This window comes from Corvus moneduloides, chromosome 22 (genome assembly GCF_009650955.1).
Source record: "Corvus moneduloides isolate bCorMon1 chromosome 22, bCorMon1.pri, whole genome shotgun sequence".
In the NCBI taxonomy this organism is placed as follows: domain Eukaryota; kingdom Metazoa; phylum Chordata; class Aves; order Passeriformes; family Corvidae; genus Corvus; species Corvus moneduloides.
Window position 1 is genome coordinate 7,536,292 of NC_045497.1, and position 23,267 is coordinate 7,559,558.

Consider the following 23,267-nt stretch of genomic DNA (forward strand, 5'->3'; position numbering starts at 1 on the left):
GTTTGGGGTTGGAATCGATCAGAAAGGAAGCAAGAGAGTAAAAATGTGAAAGTTCAGACTGCCCAGTGTGTAGATAAAAGCTGAGGTTGGCCAGATGTGATGCGGAGCAGGAGAGCAAAGGGTGTCACTGGGGCTGCACCAGCGGGTTCATCCTCCACACTTTGCTCATCCTCCCCTGGAGGAGTTGTGTCTCCTGCACCACCCGGCAGTTCCACTGAGGAATTCTTCAGAGAATTCCCTTGAAAAATCTCCAAGAAGCGTTTTAGGATGTGGTGCCCTCAGGTGGGGAGGCAAAAGGAGCAGGAGCCTCCTCCAGAGCATCCTCAATGAAGTTATTCCTTTGTTCAGTGCTAAGATGTGCTGGGATTTCTCCTGGGAGAAGCGTGTTCCGACGCCTCCTCGTCTGAATGCACAATCAGGCTGTGTCCTTGGAGAGCTCTAAAATTAACAGCCAGGGATACTATTAATGCTTTTTCTGAAGCTGAGATGCTGGAATTGTGGCTGGATCTTACATTACCTTCTGTAGTGGGATCTGCTCCAGTTGGCAGCAGGCATTTAAAGGAAGAATCCCCCAAAACAAGCACCACGTGCCCTTTACCATCCCTTTATCGTGGATAATAGGAGAGGAAGAAAGCAGAGTTGTCTTTCCAGGCTGGGATTGCTCATGGCTTAAGAGTTCCCTCCATCCAGTCCTATGGAGGTTTCATGGGCAACGCTGAGTCTTTCCAGTTACACCATTAATGATCAGTGGGCTGTCCATGGGAGTGAGCCAATAAATCACCCAGTGGCTCGGTGTGGTGTTCCATATCCCTGTGTAAGATGCATTTGTATTCCTGCTGCTCCCAAAAATGCTGTGTGAATCCATGAAGAGCTGTTCCACGTGCATTGAATTTGTCGGGGCATTTTTAACAAAACCTCTGCTTCTGTCCATGCTGCAGCCGAAGGAGGAGGGGGAACCTTCAGGGGACAAAGTACTTGAATCCGACCAGGAGAAAATGAGCCGTGGGCTTCAACTGGAGAGGGAACCCTTGGAGCTCAAACCAGTGAAACCTGTGGAAGAGAATGGGGAGCAGGAGGCAGAGCTGGTGCGGAACGGTGCCGAGAGCGTCTCGGAGGGAGAAGGCACCGACGCCAACTCTGGTTGCACGGAGAGCTCTGGAGAGGGGCCTGTGTACCAGTACAAACCAGGTAAGTCCTGCTCCACTCTGCTTCTCTGCCTCCCTCCTGGAAGGGCTGCTGACACCCTGTGTGTCATCCCTGTGGATGTTCCCAGTGGGGCTGGAAGGGGATTCAGTGTTCACCATGTGCAGCTGTGCTGAGATCTGCAACCCAACAGGCCCTGAGAGATCTTCCAGGGGGGCAAAAGGGGAGAATTGGTTTTGTCTTGCTGATCATGGTCAAGAGAAGAGAAAATCCCTTATTCCTTGAAAATTTTATGCATTTGGATGTTGGCTACAGCGTGGTGGAAATGGCAGAGAGTTGATTCCTGTGTGATTGACAGCTGGAAACCATCCAGGAGATTCCATATGAACCAATATACCTCTGAAATAAGAGGTGGTTAAATAAGAAATGAAAGTGCTCATTGGGTTCTAAATACAAATATGTGTGCTCATAAAGATTTAATTTCCTGGGTAAACAGTTACCTGGATCTTTGGATTTCTAGAAAAGCAAGGAGGATAAACAGTTTGTGGTTTTCAGTCCGGACACTGCCCAGCTCAGTCCCATTGATTGGGGTATAGGATATCTGTAGGGTGTGTCTGTTATTTTATGAAGACCTAACCTTTTTGTTATTTATGAAGATTTTGTAATTTATAGACCTGAACCTCAATTAATCCACCTCATTTGGACAGAACTTGAGACCAACTTCTCAGCTGCTCCCAATTTTTAAGCAATTTCTTATTCAAGTGAAACTCCCTCCACATAAAATACTCTTATTTTTTGGAGCCCAGAAATTAAAGAGTCTAATAATAGTAATAAGGAAGGACCTGGAGAACCTGGTGGGCAAGGAACACCACCATTGAGGGATTCCGCTGCAGTGGTTGTTTCTTCACCACTTTGTTCTGACAAAGACCTCAATTGCTTTCGTTTTTTTAATTCAGCTCAATCATATCGTGAGGGGGAAACACAGAGGCCTCTTGACAGCTCATCACGCTCAGGGTACCTGACCAGTTCATTAACCAAGCACTTCCTGAAGTTAATCCATAATTCATCAGCTTGATGCAGTCAGAACAATCTCGGTTGGGTCCAGATGTCCTTTCACTCAGCAGGAGGGGTTGGATTGATTCCTGGGAAAGCAACACACATCAGACTTGTGCAGTAGTCCTCGATTTCAGCTCTACTCTTTTTAGAAAGGGGAGTTTCTGCCTTTTGGAGGAACTGTGTGTTTGATCCCTGTCTCTTCCTGCGTTGGGGATCGTTCTTGTGGTGCTGCCCGGTTGCTCCTCACATTAAAACAGCTCGTTGAGAGCTTTCCAGGAGAAGGAAACTACACATAAACTGCTTGTTGTTGTGTCGGAGCTTTTCCATGGTAAATGACAGGTGGTGTGACACAGGGACAGGCCAGGAATTCCAGCCAGGATCCAGCCAAACCATTTCTGCACCCCTGTATCCTGAAGCTCTGTAGAAATAAAACTGCTTAAAGAGCTAAGTTTGTAATTTCTTCTGTGTGTTTTCATTCCCAGTTGTTAAAACCCATAGTTGGAATAAGTCCCTGCTCATGGCCTCTGCGGGGGTGCAGATGGTGCGATCCCCAAAGTCCAAAGCTGGGGGTCAGGGAGTGAAATAGAAGAATAATAAATACCTGGAGGGCTGGTAAATACTGAGTAAGGCAGTCTGGCATGAGGGAGATCCAAAGGCAGCATCTCCTACAGATGTTTTCCTTTAGATAAAACATGTTTTCTTCCCTAATTTCGAACAAACTGTGTGGCCGGTGCTGAAAATCCCATCTCCAGGCCACCAGAGGCTGATTTTCCTTCTGCTAAAGTGGCTGTAGCTTTATGGGGTGATTTTCACCAGGCGGGGTCCTCCGCACCCAAAAAGCCCCATGAAAAATAGGTGGAAAGTTGTAATTCCCAGATCATGGCCTGTGGTTGTGGCTTCTCTTGCTTCCACTTGTTGTCTCCAGCCTGGGTTGTTCACAGCTCCATGGTTTCACATTTTCAAAAGGTATTTTTGTTCCATGCTCTGCTCTCCTTGACTCCATGTTATGACTCCTTTTACACCAGACAAACCACTTTACCTTGGCCATTTTCACGCAGAAACTGGGAACTGTCCCCATTCCACCATATCCCCCAGGAGAGTGAAAGTCAAAGTCAGACACATGGGTTAGAACTGGAATTAGTGACCAGACCTGGGTGTCGTTGCTCCAGACCTGGCTCTACAGTCCCCATTGTTTATGCCACTTTAATGCCATGTCTGTTCCCCTCCTCTCTCCCTTCAAAATGAAAATTAATTGAATCTTTTAAATTTTTTTCAATTTCAGTTTTTTTGAATTGAAATTTCCCAGGCTGTTGCAGCAGCCTCTTCCCTTTGGATTTACCTGAACCACGTCTGGGTGAGCAGAGGGTTTGTTTCCTGTGACTCTCAGGGACTTCTCTCCCTACAGAGCAGTGGAAGCCCCTGGACCCGGAGGGGAAGAAGCAGTATGACCGGGAATTCCTGCTGGATATCCAGTTCATGCCTGCCTGTATCCAGAAGCCCGAGGGTCTGCCTCCCATCAGCGACGTGGTGCTCGACAAGGTGAGAGGAGAGCCCATAAAACAGGTATGTGCAGGGTTTTGATATAAAAAAAGACCCCTAATGCCTCATTCCTGAGCCATTTCCATGCAGGCTTTTGGTGGGAAGCAGGAATAGTTGGTCTCGTCACAAAATTCTACAAATAGAGGTGTTGGTGCCTGATGAATGTGTGCAGATGATTGAAACTGAAGCATTTTTGATGGTCTTTATCTGGATAAGTTATACCAAGTTGTTATTAAAATTTAAAATGAGCCAGGCATGAAGAGCTGAGGATCCAAGCAAGGCTGGATGGAGAGGCAGTGGCTGCTGTTAGATCAATTAATTGACCTATTAGATCAATTAAAAAGCAGAGAGAAGCTCTTGGGCAAACTGTTTTTTGATCTGAAGCAGTTTCTTCGCTATTTATAAGCTGATCTAATAAAAGATCTTTAAGAACTCCATTCCCAGGCAGTTCTGGGATTTCTCTCCAGCCTCATCTCAGAGCTGATTGTCTCTGCTGGAGGTCTGGGCTTAGTGGAACACTTGGAATTTCTGAGTGCTGGCAACAAGGCCTCGTTCTGCTCTCACTGAGAACCGGGGAGTTCCTTGGCTTTGATGGAAGCACCACAGACTCACTCTTGAGACTCGGGGATGTGGGTGATCCTCGTGTGCAGAAACATTTCCACTCTGAGTTTCATACCCAGGCAAATTGTAAAATGCAGCTTTATTCCCAGAATTATTTCATCCACCTTCTACTTTCCCATGATTGTTTCTCACTGTTCTGTGTTTGAGCTTCCTGGGCTCAGTTGCCCATCTCTCATGTTGGCACAAAAGCCATTGCTTTGAGGGAAGGTGGCAGTTTTGTGCTCCTGGACCAAGACGGGCCCGTGTTACCATGATTTTATCCTCCATAATTCTTGCTCAGCCTTGAAATGCTTCTGAACTCCATCTATTTCCTCAGTAGTCACCTGCAGAAGATGTATTTTAAATTAAATGCTTATTTTTAGTTGTGTGAATGCATAAAACTTGAGCAGTTTGTTAAAAGCTTTAATTTGGATGTTAAATATGGCTATTATGGTTTAGCAGAGGTTGTCTGTAGATTGCATGACCTTTGGTAGCTCAGCACCCCTGAGCAGCCCCTGTTTGTGTGCTCTGCTCCCGGCACAGATCAATCAGCCAAAATTGCCACTGAGGACTCTGGACCCCCGGATCCTGCCACGAGGCCCCGACTTCACACCGGCCTTTGCTGATTTTGGGAGGCAAGCCCCCGGGGGAAGAAACGTGTCTGGAAGTGTGAGTTTATACCAACTTGCTCATTTAAAAAGTGGCCTTAACAGTGATAAAATCCCTCTTCAGGCTTTTGGGCCTCTTCCGGTGTTCCGGTGGTTCTGGCTTTGTCAGGATGAATGCAGGGATGATGTTTGCTTGGCTGACAAAACTTGGGGAAATTGGAAATGGTTGTGGATGTTTGTCACTGGTACGTATTGGTTGGGAAGGGTTCAATCTCCTTCCCGTTTCCCTGTGTGAGAGGGTGGAAGCGTTTCCACACCCGGACCCGGCAGTCGCGTGTGCGGTCGCACGTTCGTCGTACAACAAACCCGGCGCCGGCGTGTCAGCCTGGGAGGCTGCGCTGCAAAACACGCCAACAGAGCAAGGAGATTCTACTAACAAACAAAATGTACCCAGCACTTTGTGTTCCTGCTTTCTCTGTGCTTCCCTGTGTTGCTTTGGTCACTTCATTCCTCGTTTTCCCACCTTTTCTGCTGCTTTTCTTTCACTTTCCCTTCTTTTCCCTGTGTCTGGCTTTGCCCACGCTCTGAAATCACTTCTTCACTCGTGCCTCTGCCATGTCTTTGCCCGGGGCACAGGTGCCCCCAGCACGTGCCACCCCGTCAGTGCCGCTGGAGGAGGACGCTGCCGCCGTTAGGGGCAATCACTGACTTTCAGCTATTGAGCTGCTTCTGCTGTGTCCATCTGGATGTGTCTAACAACACAGCCATCGTGGATCTTTCAAACCTGCTGGTTCCAGAAGAGTTCCCTGAATCACCCCGACTTCCAAGTGTGCAGGTTTCCAGGAGTCAGACCCAGCAGTTTTGGGTCAATGTAATATTTCTGGTTTGGGAGCAGCCTCGTGGCCGCTGCCTTGGTTCCGAGGTGCACATCCGTGTCTTGGAGCTGCCTCAGGGCCACTGTTTTCTCTTGGAGCATCACCTGGTCCACAAAACCTCGTGCAGTCGCCGGTGCTTCCCCTGTTTGGGGCGCGCAGGTTGTGCTGCGGCGCCTCCTCTCCTGTCGTGTGCTGAGTGTCGCGAGCCCTTCGGCATCCAGGTAACGCGCTTGTCGCTCTTTGTCTCTCCGCAGGCCTGCAAAGTGCAGAGCACCCCTGGATTGCCCTCCCTGGCTCGGTGCGGGCCCCCAGCATGCCCTCTCTTGGTCTCGCCTCACCCACCATTGAGGAACCTGCCGATAGGGGTAAGCCAAATCCCCCCCTCTCCCCCCAGACTTTGCACCTTTTTGTAGAGTTGCCTTTTTTCCCAATGCCCACTGTTGATAAAGAACGACTGGCAGAAAACTTTACAAAAAGGTGCAACCTTGTTTAAAAAAAACCGAAACAAGACTTGCATTGTACCCCTCTAGGCAGTCTTCAGTGGTGGGTGGGACATCACCAGCTGAGGGCATGCTGGGACGTTGGCCTGAGCGGGATCCGCGAGGGTCTGCACTTTGCAGACCTGTGGAAAGGGGGAGAAAAGGTAAGTCCCGCTTACCCCGTTCATTTGGAGCATTCAGCACATAACATACATCTTACATTTGCGCCTTTGCAGAGCAGAGCCTCTCTTTGCCTTGTTCTGGAGGAGGGCTGGAAGGTGACGTGGTTTAACCAGCCTGTCCTCGACGCCGGCGGTTGTAGGATCAGAGGGTTCTGAGCCCCAGCAATGCCAGACGTTCCCCTCCTGTGACGCATGGCAACCCCTGCGTGTGCACTGCCTGTCCCCAGCCATCCCACCTCTGCACAGGCCATGCCATGAACCATCAAACCACTGCCTCTTCCTTGCCCCAAATAACGTCGAGCAGCTCAGCGCTAACCGCTTCCGGCACGTTGAGAATCTTTTGTTTTGCTTCTTTGGCTTTTGTCTTTGTCTCCCTCTTTTTGCTTGAACGTGTTGTATGACTGTTTCTGGCACTAACCAATGTCACGTCAGGCGGCACCGGGGTGGAATTGCACAGGGGCAGAATCCAGCTGGGAAGGCTCTTTGGTGTAGGCAGGGTTAGGTGAGTGTGGCGGGTGAGGAGGGTGCAGACTCAGAGATGTGGGGCTGGAGCGGACAGATCCGTCCCTGCACAAGATGCGCCTGCTTTGTCCTTCTTGAGAGGTGATGGAAACTCAAATCACCTCAATTCTTGTTCCCAGAAGACAGAACCTGTCCCACCATCGAAGATCAATTTCACCATCTGCATTTGAAGGCTCTTGTAGAGGGAGAAGCACTTCCTTAATTCCTTGGACGGTTTCTAAAGCATTTCTGTGACTTGTGGCCTGGGTGGGAGCACCAGGTCAGGCTGTGCTACTGTGAGTCTTTGGTTCCTCTGCAGGAGCCTTGTCCCTGTGTCTTCCTGCTTTCCTTTCCCCCTCTTCCTCTGGAAGAGAGGTCATTCAGATTAATGCAGGAACACCTGGTAATGTGCCCCAGAACCATCATTGCTTACAGGAAGCCAGGCCTGAGCTCAGGCACCTCTTTAACTTGCTGTGTAAATCTAGAGCCAGAAACCCCAGACCCCTAGACCGTTTCTGTTAAAAGTTAGATCCATCTATTATTTTATTACATCTTCAAAGGAGGCTTCTGTTCACTGATTGAAAACCTAATCACACAGTTTGAACAGTTATTCACAGATATTAAAAACATACGGTCTCAAAGAAAGTCTTTGCTGTGTTGATGCCTGAAAGGTCTGGGCTCAAAGGTAGCCGGATGTGAGGAGGTGACACGTGACACACTGGTGCTCCATGCATCCCTCAGTTTTCCAAGGGAGTCACCTCACCTCCTTCAGGGGTGGGTGTTGGCTAAAAGGGAGCATTTGCATGGACCCGTGCCCGAGGAAGCGCCGGCCTCTGCGACGCTGTCCCCGCGTGTTACAGCCTGGCATGTTCAGAAGCTCCTTCAGACCAGGGCTGCCTCTGTGCAGGAGATGGTGTGGCTGCAGGTCACCTCTCCTTGGCTTTGCCCCTGTTCCTGGGGAGAATGAGCCCAAAGGTTTGGGTTTTCAGGGCACGCTCCAGCCTGGCTCTGGTTGCAGAGCTGTCCGTGGGCAGGAGGTGTGTGGTGAGCTCTGGCGCGTGTGGCTGTGACCAGTCCGTCTTCTGTTAGATCGCTGTCTGGGTTTTGAGCTGGAGGAGGTCTCTTCTCTCCACGTTTGCAGCGTGGTCAGAGCCTGGACAGCAGAACTGTGTGCAGTGCAGTGCAGAGGAGGTGTGTGAAGGGGGGGCTGCGATCAGGCCTTGCTGTGCCAGACCGGTGTCGATCAGGGCTCAGGGTGGGAGCAGAGAGGGGTCACAGGGAGAGCTCGGTGTCTGCTTTAGGAGGGTTTCTGACACACAAAAACATCCTGAAGGCTCCCTGTTCCACTGTTGATTCCTCAGGAGTGGTCAGCTGGTGTGGTTGTGCTGCAAGTGGTTGGACTTGATGATCTTGGAGGTCTTTTCCAAGATAAATGATTCTGTGAATTACAGCATTCATGGGGCTTGTGCCTCATGCAGTTTGAATAAGCTGCTGGGCTATTTCTGTGCATGCCAGGTGACATGAACAGGGGTCTTAGTAGGCTGAGGGGAGCACACTGACACCCTGCCCCTCGGAGCCCTCTCCCAGGCGTCGCTGGGCACACAGAGCAGGTCGTGGCCTGAGGTCGTCATCTTCTGACATCTTCCTCTGTTGCTGTTGTCTGTAGTGAAGCCCAGACAAGAGCTCCAGCACTGCTGGTGATCGTGTTCATTTGCACACATTTACCTTGTCAAAGGCAAGTGGTTCAACTGCCTCCTGCCTTTAAGAAGGATTTTGCCTTTCAGTAACACAAACCCAGGTTTGTGGCTGATGTGTGACATAAGAGGCACCAGCCAAGAGCCCTTTTCTCCTATTCAGTGAAGCTCTTTGAATAACTGCAGTGGTTTGGCCTTTTTGATGCTCGTTGAACCCTTTGTTGAACAAAGCAGTGTTTGAAATGGCCCATCTTCCACAAGTGGCTGCTGAGCAGATTAATTACTGCTGTGGGAAGTACCAGGTTTGATAATGGAGTTTTGCTGCATTAATTTGTACCTTGAGGTTGGACATTTGTGATAAATGAGTTCAGAAATGTGAAAGAGCATGGGGGCAGAACAACCTCCCAACAGCACCTGGTACCTTTAGTCCTTAATCAGAAGCCCCCAGATGATGAAGAGGAGCTTTGGGGGTGTCTTGTGCCCTACCAGTTGTACATTGAAAAACTCCCTGGCTGTGGCAGGTTTTGTGCCTCATTTGTTCGGGAGGAGCATCACGTTACACAGGATTGCAGAAGTGCTTGGTGCAGTTCCAAAGCACCCTGATTCCCTTTCTTTTGTGGAACCACCCAGAGTTTGTCCCCACATCTGCTAGGATCCATATTTTTACAGTGCAGGAGCTGCAGTGATACCCCTTCAGTATGTTTTACGTAATTCCCATTTCAAAATGGCTCTGTTGGAAGCAATTTCCAGTAAAATTTAACATTTCTGGCAGAGCTGCTGGTTTATCATTGTCTAAGTGCTTGGGATGGCATGTTTGAAATACACCTGTAAGGGCTGAATTCTTCCACACCTTCGCTGTGGTGTCTCAGTTATGCAGTTTCTGACTGCCAAGAGGCACTTTAGGCCAGTGGGGTTCAGTTCTGCCCTGCTGTAGCAGCACCTGGAGCGCTGCCAGATCGTGTAGGCAGAGTCATCCCATCTCTCTGTTGGGAAAAGCTGCCCAGAGAAACGTGTTCTGTGACCAGCCCGGAGCAGTGTTGGGCCGGAGGGACTCCTGGTGTCCCAGCAGGGCGTGCTGGTGGCCAGTGGTGCCGTCAGCGGGTGTTGGCGTTTGCCCTGCAGCGTGTTACCCCATGTGAGCTTAAAGTGGGATATAACAGGGAATGTTTTTGTCCTAGTTGTTGAATGTTGGACCGAGGAGATCTCAGCCGGGCCAGAGGAGGGAGCCCAGGAAGATCATCACTGTGTGTGTGAAGGAGGATGTGCACCTGAAGAAGGCGGAGAACGCCTGGAAGCCGAGCCTGAAGAGGGAAAACCAAACGGAGGACCCCGAAAACGTCAAAACCCAGGTGAGAGCGAAAGCAGGCCTGAGGGTGCAGCAGCTGCACCAGGTAATGGTAATTTGCCTTCCCTCTTGTGTCACAGTGAAAAAGGGCAGTGAAGTTCAGTTGGAATCCCAGCTTTCCCCTACCTTGATGGTATTTTTTGTATGTTTATTCTTGACCTGGAGTTTAAATGCTAGTCCTATATATTAAGCAGAGAACACCAGACAACGTCCTACCTCTCTTCCAAGATTGCTTTTCTACTGCTGTTTTACTGGAATATTTCTGTCTCCGTTCTAAAGCAAGCAGCCCTACATTCCCAGCATAGAACTTGCTTTTCATCCCCTTTTAGACCACATTTCTGCACTGAATCCTCACCAAGACTGAGGTTCCTCTGTGAAATCCCTCAGTTGGTCCTGCCCAGCCCAACAGTGCTGTCTGAAGCTCCCTCTGTCCTTCTCCCTCTCCTCTCCTCCGTGGGACAGCTGCTCTGGGAGGAGGTGTTTGTCTGGTGATCAAGCTTGTAATTTGTAGGATAAGTTGGGATGGTCTTGAAGGACACTGGAATTCTGGTTTTGGAGCTAATGGTGGCATTGCTGGCCTCATTGTCATCCTGGATAGGAAAAAATAAAGTGCCTTAAAGTGAATTTTAGGAGGGGTTGGTTACGTCTGGCTGAAGGAGACAGAGGCCACTCCCTGTTAATTTGTATCTCATGGATTAAACTGATATAAAGAAGAGTTTTTCTGACCGGAAGGGCTTTGTGCCTGTGTTGCACTTGACAAAAGCACTTGGGCATTTCCAGAACTCCTGCCCTGCAGCCTTGGTCTTTGGTAGCCAAGTGAGAAGTGGGGTTGGGCTGTGCAGAAACGTGGAGTGTCACTCAGCTTCCCAGACATTCCTACAGGATGTCTCCATTCCCCTGTAAGAAGCATCCTGGCTTGTTCCTGAAATCCCCCTGCACCCCTTGTGCCTGAACTTCAATGCTCTGTCATTCAGGAGCTGTTCCGCAAGGTACGAAGCATCTTGAACAAGCTGACGCCCCAGATGTTCAACCAGCTCATGAAGCAGGTGACAGACCTGACGGTGGACACAGAGGAGAGGCTGAAGGGAGTCATCGACCTGGTCTTCGAGAAGGCCATCGACGAGCCCAGCTTCTCGGTGGCGTACGCCAACATGTGCCGGTGCCTGGTGACGGTAAGAGCCGCCCGCAGCTCGGGAACTCCTCTGGGCAGTGTTCAGCACGGCACCCCACGGGCTGGTGGGCAGTGACAGAACCCGGGGAGAGCAGAGTTAAGTGTTTGTTCTGAGTATAAGTGAGAATAGTTAATGTGGAGTATTTGTTGGCCGTGCCCGAGGCGGAGGGATTTGAGGGAGCAGTTGTTGTTGGGAGTTGAGGACTCTGCTCCACCTGGTCACGAGATGCGATTTGGGAAGTTCAGAAAATCACGGAAGCATGGAATGGTATAGGTGGGAAAGGGAACTTAAAGCTCTTCTCATTGCACTCCGTGCCATGGGCAGGGACACCTTCCACTGTCCCAGGCTGCTCCAAGCCCCAATGTCCAGCCTGGCCTTGGGCACTTCCAGGGATCCAGGGGCAGCCCCAGCTTCTCTGGGCACCCTGTGCCAGGGCCTCCCCACCCTTCTGTGTCTGTCATTTCCAAGGGAGCCCAAGATGAGCCGGGCTTTGCACAGATCATTCTCAGATGGTGAATTTGGGACAAAATAACCCCCTTTTCCCCAGGTCCTTCATGACATGCAATGAAGGAATACAGCTTAAGCCTGCAGCACAGAACAGGAGCGGTTTTAAGCAGGAGTTGTTTTTAAGGGATCCTGTGGATGGAAAGGTAATCCATCCCCGGGCAGAGGTGGTGTCAGCCAAGTTTGGAGTGTGACTTTATATCTGCAATGTAAAACTCCACTGGAAATCCTGACGTGAGGCTTCACTTTCACAGCTGTGCGGAGCCGCACAGCTCAACATGAAGAGCAAAATAGTTATGGCTGACCCCTCCTCTGTGGAGTTTGTCCCTATTTCTGCTGATGTTTTTCTTCCTTCTCACTCCAGCTGAAAGTGCCCATGGCAGACAAACCTGGGAGCACAGTAAATTTCCGTAAGTTGCTGTTAAATCGCTGCCAGAAGGAATTTGAAAAGGACAAGGCTGACGACGATGTCTTTGAAAAGAAGCAGAAAGAACTCGAAGCTGCCACCACTGTAAGTGGTGTTTTTCTCCATAAGTTCTTAGAGTTCCCTCAGAAAATTATTTACTTTTGAGACAGCAGTTGATCTGGGGGGATTCCGGAGTTGAGACTTTCATTCTGTCACTGTGCCTGAGGATAACAAAAAATATTTGCCTTGACAGTGGGTTTATACCAGCATCTTTCAGGGCTTTAGGAGGAAAAGAGTGAACAGTGTCTATGAACATAAAACTGGATCTTTCAAAGAGTTCTGTGCACTGGGAACATGGTTTCGCAGAGCTGTTTTCCTGTTTTACAGCCAGAGGAGAAGACGCGGCTCCACGATGAGCTGGAAGAGGCCAAGGACAAAGCCCGGCGGAGATCCATTGGGAATATAAAATTCATCGGTGAGCTTTTCAAGCTGAAGATGCTGACGGAGGCCATCATGCACGACTGCGTGGTGAAGCTGCTGAAAAACCACGACGAGGAGTCCCTCGAGTGCCTTTGCCGCCTGCTCACAACCATTGGCAAGGACCTGGACTTTGAGAAGGCAAAGGTGGGGCAGGAATGGGAGCGAGGGATGAGGCTCTCTGGGCAGGGCTGGAAAAACGGGTGTGGGGTGTTTTTATTTGAAGATTAGTTTTTTCTTCAGGAATTTCCATATGGCATGAGGAAATCATCCACTCCTCTGTGGATGTTTCGTCATGACCTGGCCTCGCTCCCTGCCCTGTAATAGAGTCTGTGTCATTTTCAACAGTGTTCTCCAGTTGTTGTTTCCAAAGATTTTATCCAAACACACAGCCCAGAAATGCTCAACATTTACTTTTTCCAAGTTGAATGTCCCTCTCTCTCTGTAGTTCCCAAAACATGAATATTTCCGGTTGAAGGTTTATGTTACCTACAGAAGCCACCATTTAATGTGTTGTTCAGGTGAAATCTAAAACACCCTCATTAACCAGTCCAAACTCCTGCCTGAGCCTCGGGGGTGCCTTTATTTTGTGTCATCCCTTGTCTCCAGTTGTGCTGGGATGTGGCAGCTGTTCTGCCACCACAGCGATCCTGCATCCTCCTCCCCGTTTTTCAGCAAATGTATCTGTAGCATGGAGCACAGAGCACTCCAAGAGCTTCTCTTGGCACAGACAATGTGCTGCTCCTTCACAAAAATCAGGCTTGGGATGCAAAACTCGAGGGTTTTGCCAGGAATCAGTGGGACTCGGCTCTGGAAACAAGCGGAGCTAATTGTGTTCAGCTGCCCAGGGCAGGGAGTTCCCTCTCCACACACTGGATCTCAGGAATCAATCCTGAGCCTTAAGGGGAAGGAATTTCCCAGATTGTTCTGTGAGCATTGACCAAAACAACGTGGTTTTATCAGCAATCCCCAGGCTAAACATCCCATGCTGTGAACGCAGCACCAGGCATGGCACCAGCATGGGATTCAGTTTCTCCGTGTGCTTTGGGAAGAAAACCAGGTCTGAATTCCAAGCTGAGGTCAGGCTGGATGAGGCCTGGATGCTGTTTTGGTCTTTTTGAGCACTGTAAAAGCCAACATTTTGGGGCTCTGCTGGTCCTGCATCCTCGAGCGGGGCATGGTGGGGCACGGAGCAAGGGAGCAATTCCAGATGCCTCTGTCCTGTCTTTGGGTTTGGTTATTTCTATCAAGACTGAGAGAATCCTTCTTAATGGGGTAGACATTTTATTGTGTGTTTTTATTGAAGCTGAACTGTTAGTCATAGTTTAATTAAAACTTCTGAAGTAAGTCCATTGGTAATATTTCCCCATGATCCCTACATTTGGAAACATTTGCTCCCAGAGCTGGAACTTTCCAAGGCAAGGCCAGACACAAACTTTAATGGGCTTTTTCTTGTTTGTTTAACTACAAGGACAAGGGTTTAGCTGGTTTTTAGTGCAGAGACAGGGAAACACTATAGAAAAGTGTTCTGAAACTCTTGGTTTGAAACAACCAGAGGCCCTATTTTGAGAAAAAGGCTTTTTAGAGCTTGGTGAGCCAAATTTAAACCTAACAGGAGCTTCTCTGCTTTCATGTCTTAGTGTGAACCTATTGGGATTCTACTACATCATGATTTTTCTGGATGAGGAGGAGTTTGTGGGGTTTTTTCCCACTCCGAGTCCATTAAACTGTTCTTGTAGAGAGACCCAGAGCTGCTGCTCAGCCTGGCCTGGCTCAGACAGCTTGGGGGGTAAACCGTGCAGTGATGTGTCTTAGGCTGGTTTTGTACCCATTTTGTTTCCTGAGCCAGTTTTTCTTGGGCTGAGGTGAGCACACAAGCTGATTTGAGGAGGGGGAGCTCAGAATGAGATATATTTTCAATGGATATCATGTTTATTATGTAAGTGCAGAGGGCATTCATTGTTTGAGTAATTGAAAACCCAGAGAAAGTGCGTGCCTGCACACTTGCGCCTCATTTCCTGCACATGCTGCCCTCCAATCCATCCTGGAGGAGTGTACAAGACCCAGCACTCAGCTCTCTGGGGAGCAGCCCTGTGTCCCCTGATGTTTCCAGCACGGGAATGCAGGAGCAGCTGGGTGCCCCTCAAGGGAGTATTTTCATTTTTCTCCACAACACTGATGATGCTGTTTTTCTTGTCTAGCCCCGCATGGACCAGTATTTTAATCAGATGGAGAAGATTGTGAAAGAGAGGAAAACCTCCTCAAGGATTCGATTCATGCTTCAGGATGTAATAGACCTAAGGCTGGTAGGTCACAACTCCAGTGAGGAAAAGCATGAAATCATGGAAGCTCAGACTGGTTTGGGTTAGAAGGGACCTTAAGGATCATCTCATTCCACCCCCTGCCACGGACAGGGATACCTCCCACTGTCCCAGGCTGCTCCAAGCCCCATCCAGCCTGGCCTTGGACACTTCCAGGGATTCAGGGGCAGCCACAGCTTCTCTGGGCACCCTGTGCCAGGGCCTCCCCACCCTCACAGGGAAGAATTTCTTCCCAATGTCCCATCTAACCCTGCCCTCTGGCAGTGGGAAGCCATTCCCCCTTGTCCAAAGTCCCTCTCCAGCTCTCCTGGAGCCCCTTTAGGCCCTGGAAGGGGCTCTGAGCTCTCCCTCAGCCTTCCCTTCTCCAGGTGAACATGCCCAGCTCTCCTGCCAGTCTGTCATGTTCCCTTCCATATCCAGACTGGATAAGCTCTCATGCAAGAGCAGGGATTCACAGCTGAAGTAGGATGTTGGGGGGAGATCTGTTCCCCTCCTCCCCAAAGTCTGGCTGTTCAAAGCCAGGAGATGTCTCCACGTTGTCCTGGTGCCATGGTCAGTACTTGTGTGGTGCACAGGGCCCCCACGCTGTGCAGGTGAAGACGTGACCACGGGTGGAACAAACCTTCCCAGCACCTGTGATTTTTCCCCCAGGGGACCTGTTTTGGGTTGTGTGGAGGCTGAAGTCACCATTTTGGCTGCAGGTAGATAATTGCCCCAAGAGCTGTAATGAGGCTGCAGCAAGATAAGGGACAGCATGGTCGTTCCAGGGCTGGAAGGGTCTGAGCAGTGCATGGCTGAAAAGACACATCGAGCAGGGAAAGTGTTTTTGGAGTGACAGCTGCCCCTCTCTACAGGATTCCTGTCTCAGCCATCACCATTCCTGGATTGGCAAAGCACTGTCTCCACTTAAAATCAGTCACTTTTTGCTTTTTTTATTTTCAAGGTTTCATTTTTTCCCCTCAAGCTTGATGGAAAGGCTCCCACCAAGAGTGTCAGTCATAGAGTGACAGCAGCTCTTCTCTTTCCTCTGAACCTTGAATGAGTGGGAAGCTGGGAATGTGCAGGCTGGGGGTTGACATGTCTTGAGCTCAGTCAGGTCTCACTGCATTCTCTACCTGAGCACAGGGCTTTGCTCTCTGGTGCTGGGATAACCATGTCCATAACATGTCCCAGCTCCACAGGATTTTCTCCGGCCCCTCTAAGGCATGGCAAGGGTGGGAGGATGAGGCCTCGTTCCCAATGTTCAAATCCCCACGTTTGATGCTCCCCTGGAAGTTTCCCTGAGCACGTGTTTGGTTTTTTTTGCTTCTTCCCCAGTGCAACTGGGTGTCACGGAGAGCAGACCAGGGCCCCAAGACCATCGAGCAGATCCATAAAGAAGCCAAGATTGAAGAGCAGGAAGAACAGAGGAAGGTGCAACAGCTCATGACCAAAGACAAGAGGAGACCAGGTAAAGTGAAAGCCAAGTTGGCTGCTCCTTTCACTCATTTCACACCCTGTGGCCTTAGAGGGAATCCCACATAAAAGGAAAAAATCTGGTGTTGTTTTTTTTTCCCAAGTGTAATGAGCAAAGGGAATTGGGGCCTGATTGTGGCAGAGGCTGGAAAAGGAACAGATTTGCCATGGATTGGCTGTGGGGATTTTCAGGGGCAAATCCCATGGGTGAAAACAGCCAACCACAGGCCAACAGTGCTTAAGTTTTCCATTCATTCAAACCATGTTTGATTTTGTGACAGGCTGCCAGAAATCTGTTCTAACAAGTTACTACTTGGGAGTCAGGTTTGCCATCCATTCTCATAACACTGCAGAGTCTCATTTCAAGAGAAAAACATCTCATTTCAGGAGTAACCGTGTTGTCTTCAGCTGTTACAGTCGTGAGGTGCGGGAGTGTCTTGGCTTAAACTGCTCCTGGCCCTCAGGGCACTACCTGAAGATGAATTTGGAGTGACTGGGAAAATAAAGTCTGGGACAGAGCAGGGCAAGGAGAAAGTAATTTTGGGGATTCTTTAATACTAAGGATTGTCAAATGAAAGTGCTTTGAAAACAGGGTGTAAAGAAAATAATGTAGACTTTAATTATCCTGAAAGTGACACCAGGAGAAGGTGAGGAACCTGGCCTGAGGGGCTCCGTGTCAGACCTGCCAAGCACTGCAGGAATGTGTGGGGTGAGTGAGGCTCTGGTCAGGGAAGGCATCTCACCTGCTCCTTCCGTGAGCTCGTGAACGTGCAGCATCTGCAGGAATGCAGAGGAATCCAGCCAGGAACCATCCCTTCCAAAAGCAGCCCTTGAAAGGAGAGAAAGCTTTTGTGTCAAGGCTGTTTTGTGGGAACACAGGCAGGCAGGCTGGTTGTGTCATGTCAGTGGGACAGATGTTGCTGAGCAGGGCCCTGCCGGCGGAGCAGCGGGATGAGCTGAGGAGGGTTCTGTTTGTCACCCTCAGGTGTCCCACGGGTCGACGAAGGTGGCTGGAACACTGTGCAGGGGGCAAAGAACAGCAGAGTGCTGGACCCCACCAAGTTCCTTAAAATCACCAAGGTAGGTGCCACCACAAGGCTCCTTCAGGGCAATAAAATATCTGTCAGTCCAGGAAGGACTGGGACGGTGTGTACAGGTCGCAACTTGGGGTCGGGACATTTTAAATCCTCAGAGTTAGTACTGTGTGTAGATAAAGCTCCATTATCTTCTGGATGTTGCTTTTGTCCTGAGGGAAGGGAGTGTGCAGACTTTCTTTCTTAGGTTCACAGTGTCCTTTTAGTAATTCAGAAGCTCTCGTAGTCAGAAAATCTGCGTTTTATTCAGTGATGAAAATGTGAGTCAGGGTACTGTGTGACATGGAGAGGCAGCACAGCACCCACGTTTGATGGGTCTCAAACACATCACTTGGGGGTCTCAAACACCTGCTGGAAATCCTTGGCTGCCTCAAGTTCTTAAGACCCTATTCTGATGCTGCTCCTCAATAAAACAGGGAGGCCACGTCCACTTTGATGTGTCACAAACAGCAACACTCCAGACTCGGGAGGCTGCAGTAGAATGGGAAGAGCTGTGTCTGCTTTTGGAGGTTTCTTGATTTGGTGGCATGGTTGCATCCCCCAGTACGTGATAAACTTTTGTATTCATCCTCCAGATGAGCAGCTTCCTGTTATTTCACCATTAGACTGGTGGATTTGGGACAGTTTTCCCGGCTGCAGGTTGGGCAAGTTGGGAGATTTCTCCTTTTTTAAGCTTCAGAACAGCTCTGGGTTTTCTTGCCAAGGAAAAGTCTGGCCTTTGCATTAATCAGTGATTCCTAAATATTCCCTTGTCCCACTTAATGTCACTCACCCTGAATTTTTACACTCAGTGCCTGGATTCTTGGAGAGCTGTAAGGAAGGACCTGGACAGACTGCAGCCCTTCTGCAGATCCAATCAGTTTGTTCCTTCAGAAAGTCATAAAACAGTCTCCAAAACTTCATTAGCAGGAGAGGTTCAGCCTCCTCCTGCCTGCGCTTATGGCTCACCTGGGAAAAGCCCTTCTCCTCTGTTCCATACAAATGGAGCTGGTTCCACAGCAGCTGCTTTGGAAGGAGAGAGGAGCTCACCAGAGATCTGCGAGGTCACAGCCTCCTTGTCAATAAATTCTCCCACTGAACATTGTAAAATCAATGTTCTCTTCTTGCCAGACACCACTTCTTCCCTCCAAGTTCTGCGACCTGTTGTCGTCCTTTGCCCTCTGGATTGTTGGGTGCCCTGCAGATCCCCGCAAAGCCATGACTGGAGGGTTGATGGACAGTGGAGCTGTTCACACATCACAAACGGACTGAACATCTTTCAAGTACAGATACACTGAGCTTTTCCACCTTCCTGAGCTTCAAATTCCCAATAAAAAGAAGCTCCTGCTCACTGTGAATGTCTCTCACTGGCATTTGGAAGAGGCTCTTCGTGATGCCCTTTGTTGTTTGTGTCCTCTGTCTTGGGCCACGGTTTGGTCTTCCAGAAATATCTTAAAGTGTATTTTGGTGTTCACAAGACTGGGATTGTTGCCAAAAAAATCTCCCATTTATTATTAAATGGTATGATTTGCCCTTGTAATGGTACATCCTGGTGTGTTTTACAGCCCACAATAGATGAGAAGATTCAGCTCGTGCCTAAAGCCCAGTTGGGCAGCTGGGGGAAGGGCAGCAGTGGTGGAGCCAAGGCAAGCGAGATGGGTAAGTCAGGAGGGACCCTCACCCTTGGCTTTGCTGCCAAAGAGCAGGTTTGGGTGGGTTCACAGAACCTTGGAACGTCCTCAGCCGGGAGGGACCCACAAGGATCATCCAGTCCAGCCCCTGGCCCTGCACAGACACCCCAACAACCCCACCCTGGGCACCCCTGGCAGCGCTGCCCAAACGCTCCTGGAGCTCTGGCAGCCTCGGGGCCGTGCCCATTCCCTGGGGAGCCTGGGCAGTGCCCAGCACCCTCTGGGGGAAGAACCTTTCCCTGATAGCCAACCTAAACCCCCCTGGCACAGCTCCAGCTGCTCCCTCAGTCCTGTCCTGGTCACAGAGCAGGGATCAGAGCTGCCCCTTGGGAGGAGCTGCAGCCCCCAATGAGGGCTCCCCTCAGTCTCCTCTCCTCCCGTCTCTGTGTGACCTCCTGACAAGAAGGGTTGAAGTGGGGCAGGACCAGCCTTTTCCCTGCACTTCTCTCCCCATCGCTCTGAAACAGCTCTGGCTGAACTGCTCAGTGAAGCCAAGGTAGCAGCAGCTCCTGACCTTGTCACTCTGCTCTGTGTTGTCTCCACGATCTCCAGACTCCTTGCGACCAAGTGCCACAAGTCTGAACAGATTTTCTGCCCTGCAGCCTCCAGTCTCCCCAGTATCTGCCTCATCTGCATCTTCAGAACTAGAATCTCGCAGGGCCTTAACGAGGTGAGTGTCGCTCCGTCTCTCTTCCCTGCTGCACTTTGCACCCCCTGCTCTGGGTACCAGCACTCAGAAAGAAGAGAATTCCTTGCCTTTCCAGGAATTCCCCTCTGAGTTAGCTTCAAACACACCTGTATTTTATAATACCATAGGGGAGACAGGTGGAATTCATTTTTAAAGCCATTTTGATTAATGTTTTTACCCTTCAGCTAAGGGTAGTTGTGTTTAACAGATCAAAAACTCTTCAGATAAAAAGTAGTAATAAATAGGTTGTATTTAATAGCTGTGAATTCAGCCAGGTCAGTAGGTTTATTTATCCAGAAAAACACACCTAAAACCTGGCAGAAATGCAGCATAAAACAGTGTCTGACCCTTCCCAGCAGGTGTTACCTGCCCATGCTCCCTCATGCCACAAAATGCTGCAGAGCCTCTCTCTCACTCCAATTCCTTCAGGGCTGCAGCCACTCCAGCTTGGAGCATGAAACATGTATTAACCCTCAATAATTTATTAACTCTAGACATGGTTTATAAATGTACAGTTCATTTAAAAGGTCACTGGATCTTCCTTCCAGTGCACACGAGCTGCTGAAGTGTTTTCCTGGGTTGTTCCTCTAATGTTTTCCCTCCTATTTCAAGAAAAGCTTGGGCTTACCTGGAAATGACTCCATTTTGGTATTATTTTGCCCATCTTACTTGTTAACACAATAGTTAATAGGACAGATCATTGTCACCTGTTGCTGGAAGCGTTCACTGTTTGGGAGGTATTTTTCAATAAATGGGTAAAAAATACAACTCTCATGGGATCACAGAATGGTTTGGGTTGGAGAGACTTTAAAGATCATCCAGTCCCACCCCCCGTCATGGGCAGAGACACCTTCCACTATCCTAGGGTGCTCCAAGCCCCGTCCAACCCAGCCTTGGACACTTCCAGGGATGGGGCAGCCACAGCTGCTCTGGGCACCTTGTGCCAGGGCCTGCCCACCCTCACAGGGAGGAATTTCTTTGCCACATCTAATCTAAAGCTCTCACACCATTTCAAAGTGAAACAGAGTCCTTGTGTTATAAAATTCACAATTCCATGTATAAAATGGGTGCTGCAGAGCACTGCTTTCCCATGTGTTCTCTAGCAAGCATTGGCTCTGCCTGTCCACTCCGGGTATTTGTGTTTGCGCATCCCTGAAATTGAGTTAATTTTGGTTGTAGGTACAGCTGTAAGAAATGGAGTCAGCAATCCTGTGGGGTTTGGGGGTGGTTTTTTCCTGCAGTGAAGCCCTCAGGTACCTTCTCTAACCTCTGAGTGTGTTTGTGTTCGGCAGTCGCGGGAGCACAGGCAGGGAGAAGAACGACAAACCTCTGCCACCGTCCCTGTCCCGGCCTAACACCTTCCTCCGGGGCAGCAGCAGCAAGGAGCTGCTGCTGGACAACCAGGCTCAGGAGGAGCAGCGCAGGGAGATGCTGGAGACGGTGAAGCAGCTGACAGGAGGCATGGAGATGGACAGGAACAGCACTGAGGCCGAGAGGAACAAAGCCAAGGAATCTGGTAACGGCTCCTCTGTGCTTGGGGAATGTTGCTGAGTGTGTGGAAAGGCAGGAGGATCTGTCAGGAGCAGTCACACTGTCGGCTGCTGCAGCTGTGATGCACCTCCCAGAGCTGGGTAACAGCTGAGTCAGGCAGGCCTCGGCCTCATCCCTCTCCAGCTCCTCTGTAGGATCCAGCAGAGCTGAAAGGCTGCAGATGCCAGCACAACACCACCCCGTGGCATTGTCTTGCCTGTTTTGGCCTGTCATTGTCCCACTGGCTTCTGGGCACAAAGTCCCCCAAGTCAGTGTCAGTTCTTCAGGAATGCTTTTTCAGTGCCCAGTAAAGCCATATCTACCCTTTCCAAGCATTCCTCTGGGCCAGGGCAGGGATTTGGGTCTGGGACAGATGGTGCTCAGCAGCTTTTTAGCACCATGTCGTTGCCAGCTCTCCTCCTGAGCTGGCCCTGGTGCAGCGGGACAGTGGCACCCACCAAGGTGACTCGACTGTCACCTTGTCAGTCCTGCAGCTCCTACTTTTCCCTCCTGCCAGCCTGGGCTGGTTTGTTAGTGGGAAAACGTGGACTCCCAGGGGTTGTTCCCTGTGGACAGAACCTTTATAGTAAGGACAGCGTTCAGCCCCTTCCCTGGGAAACATCTGGAAACTGCTGCAGTGAGGGAAACACCTTGACTGCCACAGCACAGCAGAGGCCTATCCTGAAGCTTTGGGACGTTGTAGACAATCCACAGGGACCAGAGTTTTGGGATGTGATCAGGAGATTGCCTTGGGCTGCTGCCCATTGCAGTCAGCGTATTTTAACTGCAACAGCTCCCATTTAATTATTTAATGGTTGCGGAGAGCTTTTAAGGTATTCGACCTGTGCCACTGCCAGCTGTGATCCTGCAAGGTCAAGTTACAGAGATACTGGGAGTTCCTATGGGGGAAAAGTAGCCAGGAAGGAATCATAGAATCCCAGAATGGTTTGAGTTGGAAGGAGCCTTAAACTCATCCAGTTCCAACCCCCTGCCATGGGCAGGGACACCTTCCGCCTATCCCAGGTTGTTACAAGCCCCATCAAAGAACTACCCTGTGCCTGAGGATGGGACAGGGGACACACCTGCTCTGGTGACTTCTGTTCTCAGAATGTCAGCTCTAAAATGCTGATTTTCCTTTTCCAAACATTTCTTTTTGCTGTATTTCCACCAGCCAAGCCAGAAGCTCCCCCAGTTCCAGTGCAAGAAAAGCCTTCGCTATCAGAAGAGGAAATAGAGAGAAAATGCAAATCTATCATTGATGAGTTCTTGCATATTAATGATTTTAAGGTAAGCAAGATGAAAACCTCTCTTAACAGAAAGATCTGAGGGCATGGAGTGCTTTCTCTCCAGGATCTGTCTCTGTGAGCACCCAGCCCACACAGAGGCAGCGGAAGCAGCGGGGCCAGGCAGAATCCAGGCAGCAGCAGCAGCAGCAGCTCCATGAGCCGTTTCAGGACAGTTGTCTCCCAAGCTTGTTTTCTGCCCTGCTGGTCATAGGAAAAATAGCCCAGCCTGTGTGTTTTAAGTAGTAAGATGGATGTGTATCTGTCATGAATCACTGAGCAGCTCCATAATACCAGCAATTCTGGAAGCAGAAAAGCTAGTGGGAAAATAAACAGAGGTTTTCATTTAGTTATCAAAGCATATGCTGTTCTGATCTGAAGGCAGATAAAGCAGTACTAAATATTGAACAAACCACTCCAGAGGATTTTTAATAAACATTGGAAATTACTGAGCAGCTGTCATCACTTCCTAGTTAAAAGGTTGAAATTTTGTTTCCCTTGTAAATGGGTTTTTTAGCTTGTCCAGGGAGTTTGCTAGAAGTGTTACATTGGCTATGAAGCTGATTCGTTTGATCTTTCACTGAAATAAATTTTAAAACCTGCCAAGTTTGAAATGGCAGCATTTGGGAGTTGCTGGTTTGGCAC

The 23,267-nt window shown here is 49.6% G+C and overlaps 1 protein-coding gene across 14 annotated transcripts in view; it reads left to right on the forward strand.

Moving 5' to 3' along the window:
* EIF4G3 (eukaryotic translation initiation factor 4 gamma 3) overlaps nt 1–23,267 on the forward strand; it is a 142,060-nt gene that overhangs the window by 105,213 nt on the left and 13,580 nt on the right. For 13 of the 14 annotated variants that reach the window (XM_032131984.1, XM_032131972.1, XM_032131973.1 and 10 more), the window contains 15 exons: nt 939–1,188; nt 3,605–3,762; nt 4,882–5,007; nt 6,076–6,186; nt 9,856–10,026; nt 10,997–11,194; nt 12,063–12,209; nt 12,492–12,728; nt 14,783–14,887; nt 16,220–16,352; nt 17,343–17,437; nt 18,996–19,089; nt 19,674–19,791; nt 21,102–21,325; nt 22,511–22,626. In XM_032131984.1, the coding sequence (XP_031987875.1) occupies nt 939–1,188; nt 3,605–3,762; nt 4,882–5,007; nt 6,076–6,186; nt 9,856–10,026; nt 10,997–11,194; nt 12,063–12,209; nt 12,492–12,728; nt 14,783–14,887; nt 16,220–16,352; nt 17,343–17,437; nt 18,996–19,089; nt 19,674–19,791; nt 21,102–21,325; nt 22,511–22,626 (2,283 nt within the window). The remainder of the gene's footprint in view (nt 1–938; nt 1,189–3,604; nt 3,763–4,881; nt 5,008–6,075; nt 6,187–9,855; nt 10,027–10,996; nt 11,195–12,062; nt 12,210–12,491; nt 12,729–14,782; nt 14,888–16,219; nt 16,353–17,342; nt 17,438–18,995; nt 19,090–19,673; nt 19,792–21,101; nt 21,326–22,510; nt 22,627–23,267) is intronic. The other variant, XM_032131981.1, reaches the window with a different exon arrangement.